This window comes from Anopheles aquasalis, chromosome 2, assembly GCF_943734665.1.
Source record: "Anopheles aquasalis chromosome 2, idAnoAquaMG_Q_19, whole genome shotgun sequence".
NCBI classification, from domain to species: Eukaryota; Metazoa; Arthropoda; class Insecta; order Diptera; family Culicidae; genus Anopheles; species Anopheles aquasalis.
The window spans coordinates 86,088,147-86,100,646 of NC_064877.1; the positions used below are offsets into that span (position 1 = coordinate 86,088,147).

The 12,500-nt window shown below is 47.4% G+C and overlaps 5 protein-coding genes across 5 annotated transcripts; 1 reads left to right on the forward strand and 4 right to left on the reverse strand.

The window, feature by feature from the left end:
• Nucleotides 1-590: 590 nt before the first annotated feature.
• LOC126571192 (adult cuticle protein 1-like) lies at nucleotides 591-1,483 on the reverse strand. Its single transcript, XM_050229509.1, has 2 exons — nucleotides 1,324-1,483; nucleotides 591-1,221 (listed from the first exon to the last, which is right to left on the reverse strand). The coding sequence occupies exons 1-2, from the start codon at nucleotides 1,327-1,329 to the stop codon at nucleotides 829-831; spliced, it is 399 nt and encodes a 132-aa protein (XP_050085466.1). The 5' UTR covers nucleotides 1,330-1,483; the 3' UTR covers nucleotides 591-828.
• A 966-nt stretch (nucleotides 1,484-2,449) lies between these two features.
• Nucleotides 2,450-3,300, forward strand: LOC126571199 (adult cuticle protein 1-like). Its single transcript, XM_050229517.1, has 2 exons — nucleotides 2,450-2,604; nucleotides 2,681-3,300. The coding sequence occupies exons 1-2, from the start codon at nucleotides 2,599-2,601 to the stop codon at nucleotides 3,035-3,037; spliced, it is 363 nt and encodes a 120-aa protein (XP_050085474.1). The 5' UTR covers nucleotides 2,450-2,598; the 3' UTR covers nucleotides 3,038-3,300.
• Nucleotides 3,301-4,222: 922 nt separating this feature from the next.
• Nucleotides 4,223-5,168, reverse strand: LOC126571195 (adult cuticle protein 1-like). Its single transcript, XM_050229513.1, has 2 exons — nucleotides 5,015-5,168; nucleotides 4,223-4,885 (listed from the first exon to the last, which is right to left on the reverse strand). The coding sequence occupies exons 1-2, from the start codon at nucleotides 5,018-5,020 to the stop codon at nucleotides 4,508-4,510; spliced, it is 384 nt and encodes a 127-aa protein (XP_050085470.1). The 5' UTR covers nucleotides 5,021-5,168; the 3' UTR covers nucleotides 4,223-4,507.
• Nucleotides 5,169-6,487: 1,319 nt separating this feature from the next.
• On the reverse strand, nucleotides 6,488-7,008 carry LOC126571197 (glycine-rich protein-like). Its single transcript, XM_050229515.1, has 2 exons — nucleotides 6,944-7,008; nucleotides 6,488-6,878 (listed from the first exon to the last, which is right to left on the reverse strand). Exons 1-2 carry the CDS (start codon nucleotides 6,947-6,949, stop codon nucleotides 6,513-6,515), a joined length of 372 nt encoding a protein of 123 aa, XP_050085472.1. The 5' UTR covers nucleotides 6,950-7,008; the 3' UTR covers nucleotides 6,488-6,512.
• A 1,221-nt stretch (nucleotides 7,009-8,229) lies between these two features.
• Nucleotides 8,230-9,179, reverse strand: LOC126571194 (adult cuticle protein 1-like). The gene is made up of 2 exons (XM_050229512.1): nucleotides 9,026-9,179; nucleotides 8,230-8,896 (listed from the first exon to the last, which is right to left on the reverse strand). Exons 1-2 carry the CDS (start codon nucleotides 9,029-9,031, stop codon nucleotides 8,519-8,521), a joined length of 384 nt encoding a protein of 127 aa, XP_050085469.1. The 5' UTR covers nucleotides 9,032-9,179; the 3' UTR covers nucleotides 8,230-8,518.
• Between the last annotated feature and the right edge of the window lie 3,321 nt (nucleotides 9,180-12,500).

The window sequence follows — 12,500 nt, forward strand, 5'->3', positions numbered from 1 at the left end:
TTCCTCTCTAACCTTCCAAACGAGCACATTGAGGATCCGCGAAGTTTGAGCATCCAAAACTAAAAGTTTTAATTAACTAATCACTTTCAACCAACCGCCGCTCAAGAAACCGGCAAGAAATGGAACGCAAAATTCGAACGGCTGACAGGGAGTGTCCCTTCTATTCATCGTGTGTTCCGCTCGACTGCTCACGATTTGGATGCGTGGTTGGTTGAGTCGCTTCGGTCCAAAGACGTTTAGCTTAATGGTATTCATTTATTACCTTAATAATGAACAAAATATATAAAAAAGAAGGGAAATTCTTTGTCGAATTATTGTGTCGCTTTTATAACCATTTTGTTTTTTTCGCATGGTCGCAGGAACTTTATCGTGCACGTCTATCAAATTGTTAAAATTTTGACAAAACATTCTGAATATTCATCAGTAGCATCTCTTGTTGTTTGAAATCGAGCTTCAACGAAACCAAGGTTCTGTAAAACCACTCATTTAGGATCCAGATATCAAAATAACACCTTAGCAAACCCTTGTGTCCCTATTCCCAATTTGCCATCTCATCATTCCCGAAAGAAATACACACAAAGCGAACAAAATTTATGAGAAAATGTGAAATGATTTTTGCGTTTTGTTTATTTGGAAATTCCGTGATGACTCGCCCGCTCCCGAATCGGCTGACACCCCGCAAAAGGGGCCTGCAATCGAATCGCGGTCGGTGGTTTGGGGATAGCACAATTTCGACTGATAGGACGATAGGACGAACCAAGACAAGAAAGACAGACGAGACGTTCCGCGGCGTTTGGGGTGGTTGACTTGGAGATGGCGATCCTCCGTTTAGATGGTTCCTGGAGCCGGCGCCAGGTTGAGCTGCTGCTGGGAGACGGCATGTCCTGGAAGGGGCGCGACATGCACCGCACCTCGGGTAGCAGTGACGGAGGTGGCTCCCGGCACCACACCGGCATGGTGAGCGACCGAAGCGGCCGGCCCATGATGCGGTGCAGCAAGGATGGCAGCATGATGGGGAGCAGCCCACAGAGCGGCGTGCGGTGCGTACGCTGGCAGAGCGGCGTGGATGGCCGAGTGCGAGATCGCACCGTACGGATGGGCCAGCACGTTCGACTGGATCACGGTCGGGGCTCCCAGATGGCCATATGGCCAACCACCGTACGGCAGAAGTCCAGCTTCCGAAACAACGGCCAGGGCCAAGATGACTGCAGCTACCATGCACTGAACGGAAGAAGAAGAAGAAAAAGAACAGGGAAAAAGGATATCAGGAGGAATGTCTCCACCAGGAATTGAGACTCCCGAATGCACCAAACGGGAACCTACCTTCATGATTGGTTTTTGGTTGGTTTTGGGTTGGTGAGGGCTGTTGTTTCGGTGTGGTTCGCTTGGAACGATTGAATTAATTATGATGCCTTACCGGAGCGTACGGTTCGGTTTTTATACAGAAAAATCTCCTTCTCTCTCGAACGAGAGATCCGATCCGATTTCGCCCCGCATCGAGAAGTACTACGATCGCGACCTCGCCATAGTTGAATTACTCGGTCGGTTACGGCTGCGGTCCAATTGTGTACCAACTACCATCACTACTACCACCGACCGATCGGGGCCTGGCCGGAGGTTTCCTATATACTTAAAGATTCTTTCACTTCAACGGAAAGCGGGGCTGGCCCCCTAGACCCCTCTAAGATCGATGTCGGTCGGTTGCACGGGCCTCGCTCTCTGGGCTCTGTCACTCCCACTCTCCTATTGCCTACCGCCAATCGCCGATCGCCGATCTTCCTAGACTGGGCGCAGTGCATGTGCAGCGCGCGAGCTGCACTTAGAATGCACTGCACCTTCCGCCCTGGGGTGGGGACTACTATATGCACGGCTCAAGCGGTTCGATCTGGCTCCAGCGGTCACCGTGGACATGCAGTTATGTAGTGTACGCCGTGTGCTCACTGTTGCGCTTGATTGAGTTTGGGCTCAGGGGGCAAAAGGCGTTAAAAATGGATCACTGAACTTGAAAAACCCAACTCTTCCTTCATACAGTGGGACTCACCACCAAGAACCTTCTGCAGTCCCCCGACAGAGAGAGAGAGAGAGAGAGAGAGAGAGAGAGAGAGAGAGAGTTCAATCGCTGAACGCTAAACGCTCATCGTCATCGCCCCTTATACTATGTACTGGCTGCCGAGTGGCGTGATGCCCGGAATGCCGGTGGGGCCAGGTGGGCTGGTGGGTCTTTTCCGCGATGGCAACATCGGGGACCTTGGCGAGAACACCCGGTAAGGGCCGCCAGTGAGGTCGCGGTACATTGGCAAGTTCTGCGCAGGTTTGAAGTGGTCGCCACGTTGTTTATACGCTAACGAGCCGGTAAAAGTGATCCACTCACTCACGTATGGTGGCCCCCTTTTTTGCCCGGTACTCGGGGTGGACATGGTGGCTGACACCTCGCGCCGAGGTGTTCTGGAAGCCCGTGGCCTGACCGTACATCGGTATAAATACCTTTTGGTGCGCTTCGGTTAAGCATCACAATCAGTTCAAACGTCCGATCGAGCAGATCATTACCATTGAGTAGCTTCAGTGTTCAGCACACGAACCACAAACACTCCAATCATCATGAAGGTAACGGCCTCAAAGGGGCGGAGAGAGTTAACAGAGTGACAACAATGTTCCCTTTTTTTTCGTCCTTTCCATTCAGTGCGCCATCGTTGCCGTCGTTCTGGCTCTGGCCGTCGTCTCGGAGGCTGGAGTGCTGCCATGGGGCTGGCCATACGGTGGTCTGCCAGCGGCTGTTCCGGTTGCTGCGTGGCCCCCGGCGGCCATCCATGCCGCATACCCAGCGTACGCACCGCACGCCGCACTGTGGGGTGCTCCCCATGCCGCCCTCTGGGCTGCTCCTCATGCTCCGGCTGCCTCGGTCGCTCACCATGCCGGTGTTGTGCCCGGAGCCACTTCCGTCACTGCCACGCGTGGTGCCGTCCATGTTGCCCCTCTGCCAGGACATGCCGTTTCGCAGCAGCAGCTGAACCTTGCTCCGGCCCCTGGAACCATCTAAACAGAGGATCGCCATCGTGCAATCAGGATACCGTCTCAAATCCCAGACACAAACAGTATGCGCTCCCTCCCTCCCCAGTGGCCCCCTCATGCCCCACCCACCATCTGTCGCCATCGTGCAATATGCTGAACAAGTGATAACATACTCATTAGGTCGTAAGTTGGATCGACGGACGCCGTTCCGTTTCTAATCGTTCATATTGCTGCAAAAGCTTCACTCAAACCCCGGAAATGCAATAAATAGAAGCATTTTTACAAAAAAAAACTCTTAACTTGTTGTCTACTTTGGGTTGATTATTGTTGGGCAGGACAGAGAATGGGAGATCAAAATAGGTAGAGATCGATACCGTTGCCGCATTATCCGGATTCTATTAATTCCTTGACTACTGGCTCGTAGTCGTAACAGGCCATGACTGCTCGTTGGTTTTAGCGCCAGATGGACAACTAAGTAATGCCCAGGTTACTGGGATCGTATGATCTTTCTACGTCGTTTAACAAGCAGAACAGGTTTTATTGTCGAGTGCATGGGAATCGTATTGTAAGTCGAGAATACTTCATATCATTTCAACAGAGGTCACTTTCTAGATGGACAACATCCGGCATTTTGCATATTGCATTGCATATTCTCCCCTTTCCTAAAAGTAACATTAGGATTCATTTTTTTTCGATGATGTTTCATACTTTTATGATATTTATTGATTGTAGAAGAGGGATTTTTCATATCTGTTGCTACAGAAAACAAGCATTTACTTTGCTTGTATTCCACAATATAACAACCTAAATGTTTTAATGCTACTTGGATAAAATAAACGAAAAGATACACTCGCAACCTTACAATGAAATAATCCTTCAAAATGTAATACGGTATTGCACACATGAAGAAAATGCCTTTACAAGATCTTTTGCTACTGATATTTTTAAGTCAATGCAGAGTTTTGTGGTATTAGGATAGCAAGAACGGCCATTTTTAACAAACATTTTAATCGTTCTTCTGCATCGTTAGTTTGTAAGGATCGTGTACAAAGCGAACAAAAAACCCGAGGACTATAACAGGGTGCGCTTATTGTTAAAGTTTGGTTAAGCTGTTCCTCTTGGGTAAGGTGTTCCTGAAAGACCATTCTTCGATCTACATTTCTATTAAACCCAGATTTTTGCTACAACTAATGAAATGATAGGCGTTGGGGATTTTTTTTACAAAATTGTCATTTATTCGTGTAAATAACATCTATTTACAGTAAATGTACAATCGGCTGAGATAACCATGAACGAACAAACATGTTTTAGACTCCATCCATTTATAATACACGCACTCACACATACTCAATCACACTCCCGAAGAACCAATGGACCATTTGGAATGAGTTGACCGCCGGTCTGACTGTGATTCTCCCGGTTGCTGTTCCAGATCGATCCAATTTCCATATCCTGATGCAGCTCGCTTCATCTCCACTGTTCGCTGGTTACGATCAGTTTAGATGGTTCCGGGGGCCGGAGCAAGGTTCAGCTGCTTCTGCGAGACGGCGTGTCCTGGCAGAGGGGCAACATGAACGGCACCACGGGTGGCAGTGACGGAGGTAGCTCCGGGCACAACACCGGCATGGTGAGCGACCGAGGCAAGCGGAGCATGGGGAGCAGCCAAGATGGCGGCATGAGGAGCAGCGTAGGCATGGATGGCAGCCGGATAGCCAGCGTACGGGTAGGCAGCGGCATGGGCGTAAGGATAGCCGGCATACGGCCAGGCCGGAGCGTTAGCCTGGATGACGGTGGCTCCGTACGGGTATCCAGCATAAGGATATCCAGCCTCGGCGGCAACAGCCAGGGCGACGATGGCAACGGCGGCAACGATGCACTGTGAAGAAAAACAAACACACAAACACACAAACACAAATGAGCACCAGGATCACCAGGATCATCGGGATCAATCGGATGTTGGTCACGGGATTCCGAGACACTTCAGTGGCTTCGAGCTGCTCCTTACCTTCATGGTGATTGAGGGTTTTTGGGTGTTTGCTGAAGGAGCTGTGGAGCTGTTAGAACGTTTGAATTGCTTCTGCCTTGTTGAGACCCCCGGTAGATCCTTTTATACACCGATCGTGTCACTCCGATCGGATCCCATCGAATCGTTCCTTGCCAACTCCGGCCACTGACCACGACCACCGCTCGTCGTCATTCGCTCGCACGCTCTACGCCCAATCTCTTCTTCGACTCGCCTCTCATTTCCCTTCCCTTTCCCACGAGTAATTGCAGCCAGCACAGTGCGGTGGCCACGGTGAACGGGTGGTGCATTTCGTTTTTTGCTCTTTACTCCCTCCCCCACGAGAGAGATCGAGTGCACCCACGAACCACCACCCTTAGAGACGAAGTGCATCGGAATGTACGATACCGGAGCGATAGGGGACCTCTACCGGTCTGTGCCTCTCACAAACGCACCTGTGTATATGAATAGACGCAAATTATAGATGTGCAGAATCTTCTAATATTCTATCAACCGATCTGCATGCTTCTTAGCAAACCATTGCCCATTGACATTGTTTCGTCGGGTGGTAAATGGCAATTTCCGGGTAGCGCTGCTGTTTTCATTATAAAAAAGTAATAATATAGTATATTAATGATACAAGTGCAAATAATAATTTGTATCACATTTAAAATTTACAAACATTTTGAAGGACATTAGAAAACAAGTATCCGAAGCTTGTCGATGCGTCATTTCTTTTCTATTAGTCATAGCCCGTTCCTTTTGTGAACGATGCAAACTCATACAATGAAATTTATGAAACATAAACATGAATTTCATGCAGATTGCTGAGCATGAATATCGGCAAATAAATATAAAATTAAAATAAGAAAAAGCCAAGAAAAATAAGGTTTTTACGGAGTTCTTCGTGCAGCACATTATTTCGTTATATTCTTAGTATCTCACGATACCTTGGACTTTTTTTTTAAATATCAAAATGATCAGTTTATTGGTGACATTTTAAAGATGGGAAAAAATATATGCTCCTTTCCTATTTCACACAGTTGAAAGTATTGCCTTCTACAATAAATCTTTAATGAACACCGTCTTTGGAACCGATAATTTTCGACGGACAGCTTAAGAACCATTTATGCGTCGTCGTTGGTCGTTTCTTCGACTTGAAATGTGAAAAAACAATATCCCATCATTTAATGGTTGATTGATGTTGATTATCATACACTGACTAATTGATTAAGGTTAATCCAAGACACCTTTACAGAGAATAGAAGTGTCTTTTTTTAAATTTCATTCGTTATCCTTTAAGCGCACTGAAAAGATGCAATCAAATCAAATTGCAAAGAATCAAACGATTTTTTCAAGTAACAATTTGGCGACATACGACTGTGATTAATTTTAAATGCTTTTTATTGATTTTCTTTAAAATTCAATTTACACTTTCACAACAGCTCTGTACAAAGTCGATTTGATAGTCCGTGTCCCGTTTACGATATGCGTCAAATCTTTACAAGTAGTACTTCGATGGAAGGACCTTGCCATAGCCGTAGCCCAAACCGGCACCATAACCGTATCCGGCACCAATCGCATAGCCGGCACCATAGCTCAGAACCTTAGCGCCACCGTAAACCGTTGCTGGGGCCGAGTACGAAACCACCTTCGAGACAGCGGGATAGCTATCGTAGACTGTTGGGTACGAGTACTTGGTGGCCACCGGAAGAATCGATTTTCCGTACAGACCGTACGATGGATAAGCGACCGAGGAAGTCACTGGCAGTGCCGAGACGTAGTTGGACACTACCGCTCCACCGTATGGCAGGTAGGATGCCTCAGCGACAGCCAGCAGCACCAGGGCAATGGATGCAATGAAGACCTGCAGTGAACAGAATCTTTAGCTTCGGATCAAGTATCGCTTGACGAAATTCTTATCAAACTTACCTTCATGATGTATTTGGTATTTTGAAGTTGATTGTGGTTGGAACACGATTGTGCTGCTGACAATGGTGGCTTGCAACTGATGCCTTTCCGAAACTCCAGTCTCCCATTTATAGGAGGATGGACGTTTGTTCTTCCCTGCTTGGTCGTCGGAACATCTTTCTTGCACTCTTCCACTGTCACTCTTCGGCCAAGTGAATGGACAAGCACCTGTAGAGCTTATCGAAAGAAGAACTAAGCGAATATACCAATTACTCCTGCCGAAATTATACGTTCACAAAGGGGGAAGTAACGGCGCGTGAAGGACGAACAAACATCCGATTTGAAACGGATTGTTGTACATCGCCAATTTAGATACGGCTCAATTCCGACACATTCCTTCCGGTTCCATCGTGAGTCCATCGTTCTTTTAAATGCAGACACCATGGAATTAGTGCGAGCGATCTGATAGCCGAGCCTCCGTTGACTTTCAAACCATTCAAATAACATTCGTGCGGAACGGTGGCTGTAGCCGTTAGATGAATTCTAATTTAAATTAGATGCTTTGATTTGAGGAGAGCTAGAGCATCATAAAATCATGGATTCATAGTTATAGAAGCCCTTTCCAAACCATTCATTCAATTAACGTTTTCGAAAAGCGAAGGGCGCATGACTGAAAAACGTGCCATTCTAATGGTGTTATCTGAATAATGTTTAAATGCAGACTAACATAACTCAAAAAACAAAATTAAGAAACCTAAAGCAGACTGGTAATTTTATCAAGATTATTGTTTTATTTCACCAAGCATTTTGTTCATGATTTGTTACAAAAAAAAACAACAGCGCAAGTGTTATCATCGCAATCATCGGATTTTCACATTTATTGCCATGATTTACAGCTGCAAGCTCGCCAATCGGCACAGCACAAGGTCATGTTCGTACGTCACAGAGTGTTTTCGTAATTTATAACGCTGTTAGGAAAAAAATGGATAACTTTAGAAGTAATCAGTCCAATATGCCTCCCTTCGAAATGGATGTGTGATATGCACAGAACTAAAGTTAAATGATATTAGATATCTTATTACAATTTAAGATCTAGAGCATGGCACTATGGCAATGCCAGTTAACACCTAGGAACTCATTAAATTTCCGGCAATAGTTGCAAAGAGCACGTATTGCATATAATTCAAAGCTATTTAACGGTCTGTATTGTTTCATTCTGGAGCAGATATGACACTTAGAATGTTTAAATTGTATACTACATACTGTTTTAGAACATTAAATAGATTCAAACAACGAAACAGGTAAAGTTATTTTTTTTACAAAATTGTCATTTATTCGTGTAAATAATATCTATTTACAGTAAATGTACAATCGGCTGAGATAACCATGAACCAACAAACATGTTTTAGACTCCATCCATTTATAATACACGCACTCACACATACTCAATCACACTCCCGAAGAACCAATGGACCATTTGGAATGAGTTGACCGCCGGTCTGACTGTGATTCTCCGGGTTGCTGTTCCAGATCGATCCAATTTCCATATCCTGATGCAGCTCGCTTCATCTCCACTGTTCGCTGGTTACGATCAGTTTAGATGGTTCCGGGGGCCGGAGCAAGGTTCAGCTGCTTCTGCGAGACGGCGTGTCCTGGCAGAGGGGCAACATGAACGGCACCACGGGTGGCAGTGACGGAGGTAGCTCCGGGCACAACACCGGCATGGTGAGCGACCGAGGCAAGCGGAGCATGGGGAGCAGCCAAGATGGCGGCATGGGGAGCAGCGTAGGCATGGATGGCAGCCGGATAGCCAGCGTACGGGTAGGCAGCGGCATGGGCGTAAGGATAGCCGGCATACGGCCAGGCCGGAGCGTTAGCCTGGATGACGGTGGCTCCGTACGGGTATCCAGCATAAGGATATCCAGCCTCGGCGGCAACAGCCAGGGCGACGATGGCAACGGCGGCAACGATGCACTGTGAAGAAAAACAAACACACAAACACACAAACACAAATGAACACCAGGATCACCAGGATCATCGGGATCAATCGGATGTTGGTCACGGGATTCCGAGACACTTCAGTGGCTTCGAGCTGCTCCTTACCTTCATGGTGATTGAGGGTTTTTGGGTGTTTGCTGAAGGAGCTGTGGAGCTGTTAGAACGTTTGAATTGCTTCTGCCTTGTTGAGACCCCCGGTAGATCCTTTTATACACCGATCGTGTCACTCCGATCGGATCCCATCGAATCGTTCCTTGCCAACTCCGGCCACTGACCACGATCACCGCTCGTCGTCATTCGCTCGCACGCTCTACGCCCAATCTCTTCTTTGACTCGCCACTCCTTTCCCTTCCCTTTCCCACGAATAATTGCTGCCAGCACAGTGCGGTGGCCACGGTGAACGGGTGGTGCATTTCGCTTTTTGCTCTTTACTCCCTCCCCCACGAGAGAGATCGAGTGCACCCACGATCCACCACCCCTTAAACCGAAGTGCATCGGAATGTATTGCACCAGAAGGGGAGGGCGCGGGGTCAGAACGCGGCCAGGCCGTTTATCGCACCGTTCGTCTCTCTCTTGGACGCCGTGGCCACTGTTGTCTGTTGACCAACAAAATGGGAGGGAAAAAGATAAAATAATTGATCCGCAACCCCGGCCATGCCGGCATGCCAGGCAACAGGCCATTGTGGTGGAAGGGTAGTCCGATCGGCATGTGGCCCGCAACGCCTAGCAACGCTTCCGTCCTGGTCGGACAGTCCCTCTGTATGCGAAAGGAAGGGATGGATGGTGACCAAGAATGGCTGATGGCGAATCGAACGGAATCGTCGGTCCGTGTGCGTCAGGGTCCGAAGACTTCGAAGGTCACCTCGATCGGAACGAAACTCCCGATCGATGCCATAATGCGGTTTATGACAAATGTGGATCACCTAGACAAGCCGTTCTCTAATAGACTTGGCACGTTGCTCGCACGGTAGTTGTCAGGCGAACGATTACCGCAGCTGTGGAAGTGACAGAGACTGGGCCGGTCTGGAATGTTTCCGCTTCTCCGATAACATTCTGTGATGAATTTTTTGCGAGCGCAAAATGGTGAATGTCTTTATGATATCCACCATTTCATGAACTCGCGGTTCTGCTCATCTCCATTTTATAATGTCGCTCCTTTGAGTTTGAGTAACGATTCGAAATCGTGGAAACATTTTCTATGCCAACGCCCATAACAATGGCTACTGGATCGACTAAATTTATGACGATTCAATTACGAAAGAATCGCTAGTCAGCGCAAATAGCAGTACAATCCTGCGTCAAGGAAACATACATCTGTTCACCTAATTGAACTGGCTTTATTCTGTTCATAACTTTTCCTCGGTTATTCAATTCATAGTTTGTGATGGAATGGCGTGTAGGTTATATGTGTGTTTAATCATCCAAATTTACTACAGCTTAATCACTCAAAAATAAAAATAAAACTTCAATTCCTCTTGAGAGCAAGTAGATTGAAACCGAGTCAAAAGATACCCCAACTTACTAAACTTTATTTGATGTAATTTTATAATGAAAATCTATGATAAAAGATTTAAATAGCCACAAGAATGATCTGGGGAACTTATTGCCTTATTAGGTTTTAAATAAAGCAAATAAATCAACTAGATCAAAATACATAATATTTTCTTCTATCCACATGCAATAAAATAGAGTAATGTTGTTTTGGAAGTGATGGTGGCAGATGTTCCCTGTATTTTACTCATAATTCTCCACTGTTTTTTACTCATCTCGATGAACAATTCAATCAAAAGCGCACAACCGAACAACACATCGTCCTTAGTCACCGTGGTCCACACAGCGGCTTATGCAATGGTATCACCAACTGGCCTTAGTGCAACCAGAAACCAACCCCCCTCTCCCCCTCGTACACCTCGGCGTTCTGTTCCCGTTCGGTGGTGGAAACTTTCTAGAACAGAATCTTGAAACCGTTCTTACACGGAACGTGTGGCGTGGCGTCAAGGTCTCCACCCAAAGGGGGCCCCGGTCGCGGAATACCATTCTATTCTTGTTCAATAGGCTCACCGCGGTGTCGAGTCGAGTCGAGTTCCGGGGCTCAAGTTCAAACATGCCATGCACCGCCCGTTCTCGCCCGGTCTTGGCGAGTTGTCCAGGTGTTACGTGCGCCACATCAACAACCGCGGCCACCGTAAGGTGCTTATTACAAAATATCGCGTACGTGACGAAGACCAGAATCACATCCATTCCGGGGTACCGCAGCAATATTGTCGCGAACTAGTTTCCCCACAAAAGCGCACACCCTGGACGCCCAGACTGGCGTACTCAGCTACGATCCGATGCGATAATAGGGGAACCAGCGGGCGGAGCGATAAAGTTTAATTACCATCCCACCAGTAAATATGTCACGTTCGATAATTGCGTTAATTAGTCAATCGGAGGTTTGGGGTGCACATGTCACATACCAGGAGTGCGCCCGAACGCAGGTGGGTGAGCTCGGGGCTCAGGTTGGTCCAGGTGGGTGCAAAATGAAAGCTGCTCAAGCTTGCTTACCACCGATTTGGAATCGACTTTGGCAAGTGTGAGTGGTTGGTTCTGAAGCATCAATTCTTCTAAAAATTAATCTCAGGACCTCTTCTGACCTGTAGTGTCTCTAGGGCCATCAAAACGGATCATAATTACGATCGTTTGGACACAACAAATCAAGCAGCGTTATTGCCCTGGCCCCCGTTAATTTGTTTCATTCCTAAGAACCTCACAAATCGCTTCAAGTAGACCGATACCGAGCCCTCTCATTACGCTAATCAGAATGGCGAATGGCTTTATCATTTAATTCCCTTGCGATCCAGATCCCCGATAATACTCTCGTACCCCGTGTGCGCCCTTCATAAATAATGTTCTTAACTGGTCCATTTGACGTTCCTACTGTTGGCTGCCGTTGTTCCGCCAAGACATTCCTCAAAACCACCCCAAACCACCAGGATGCTAGCGTACGATCGCAATATCGTGCAACAGTGACACTGACGACAATTCCTATCCTTCTGCGAAACCCCCGGTGCTGAACGTTCACCACGGCCGAACGAACGAACGAACGATCGGTATGCTAATTCGTTCGCCGGCCACCATATGCAAGTGCACGCAGAATGCGGCCGGGATCCTGGAAGTTGCAACCGTAGTTATCTAACCGTAATGCCCACCACTCGAAGCTGGACTACCTTGGCCTGCACTGGTGCGCTCTTGTCGCTTGTCCACAAGTTGGCACGTTTTCCGCCAAACTCCCGAACCGGACCATGATCGAGTACACTTGGTGTGCGCGCGTATGCTCGAACCCATTTAAATTAGCTGCAAGCTGGTCATTAGGCCTGCCAGCCGGCCGGCAGGAGTGGTAACAAAACAAATCCATCCGTTCGCACCGATTCCGCACGGTGGCCATTATCAATCAATTAGTATCCGTACGCATGCACGCACGGCCGGGCCGCTGGATCCCTGGGCACAGCTGGATAGAAAATTACATGGACATTTGTGTTAATTTCTCTACGATCGTGGGTTCCACCTCACTGAACAATAATGCACCGCAAGTGCCGCG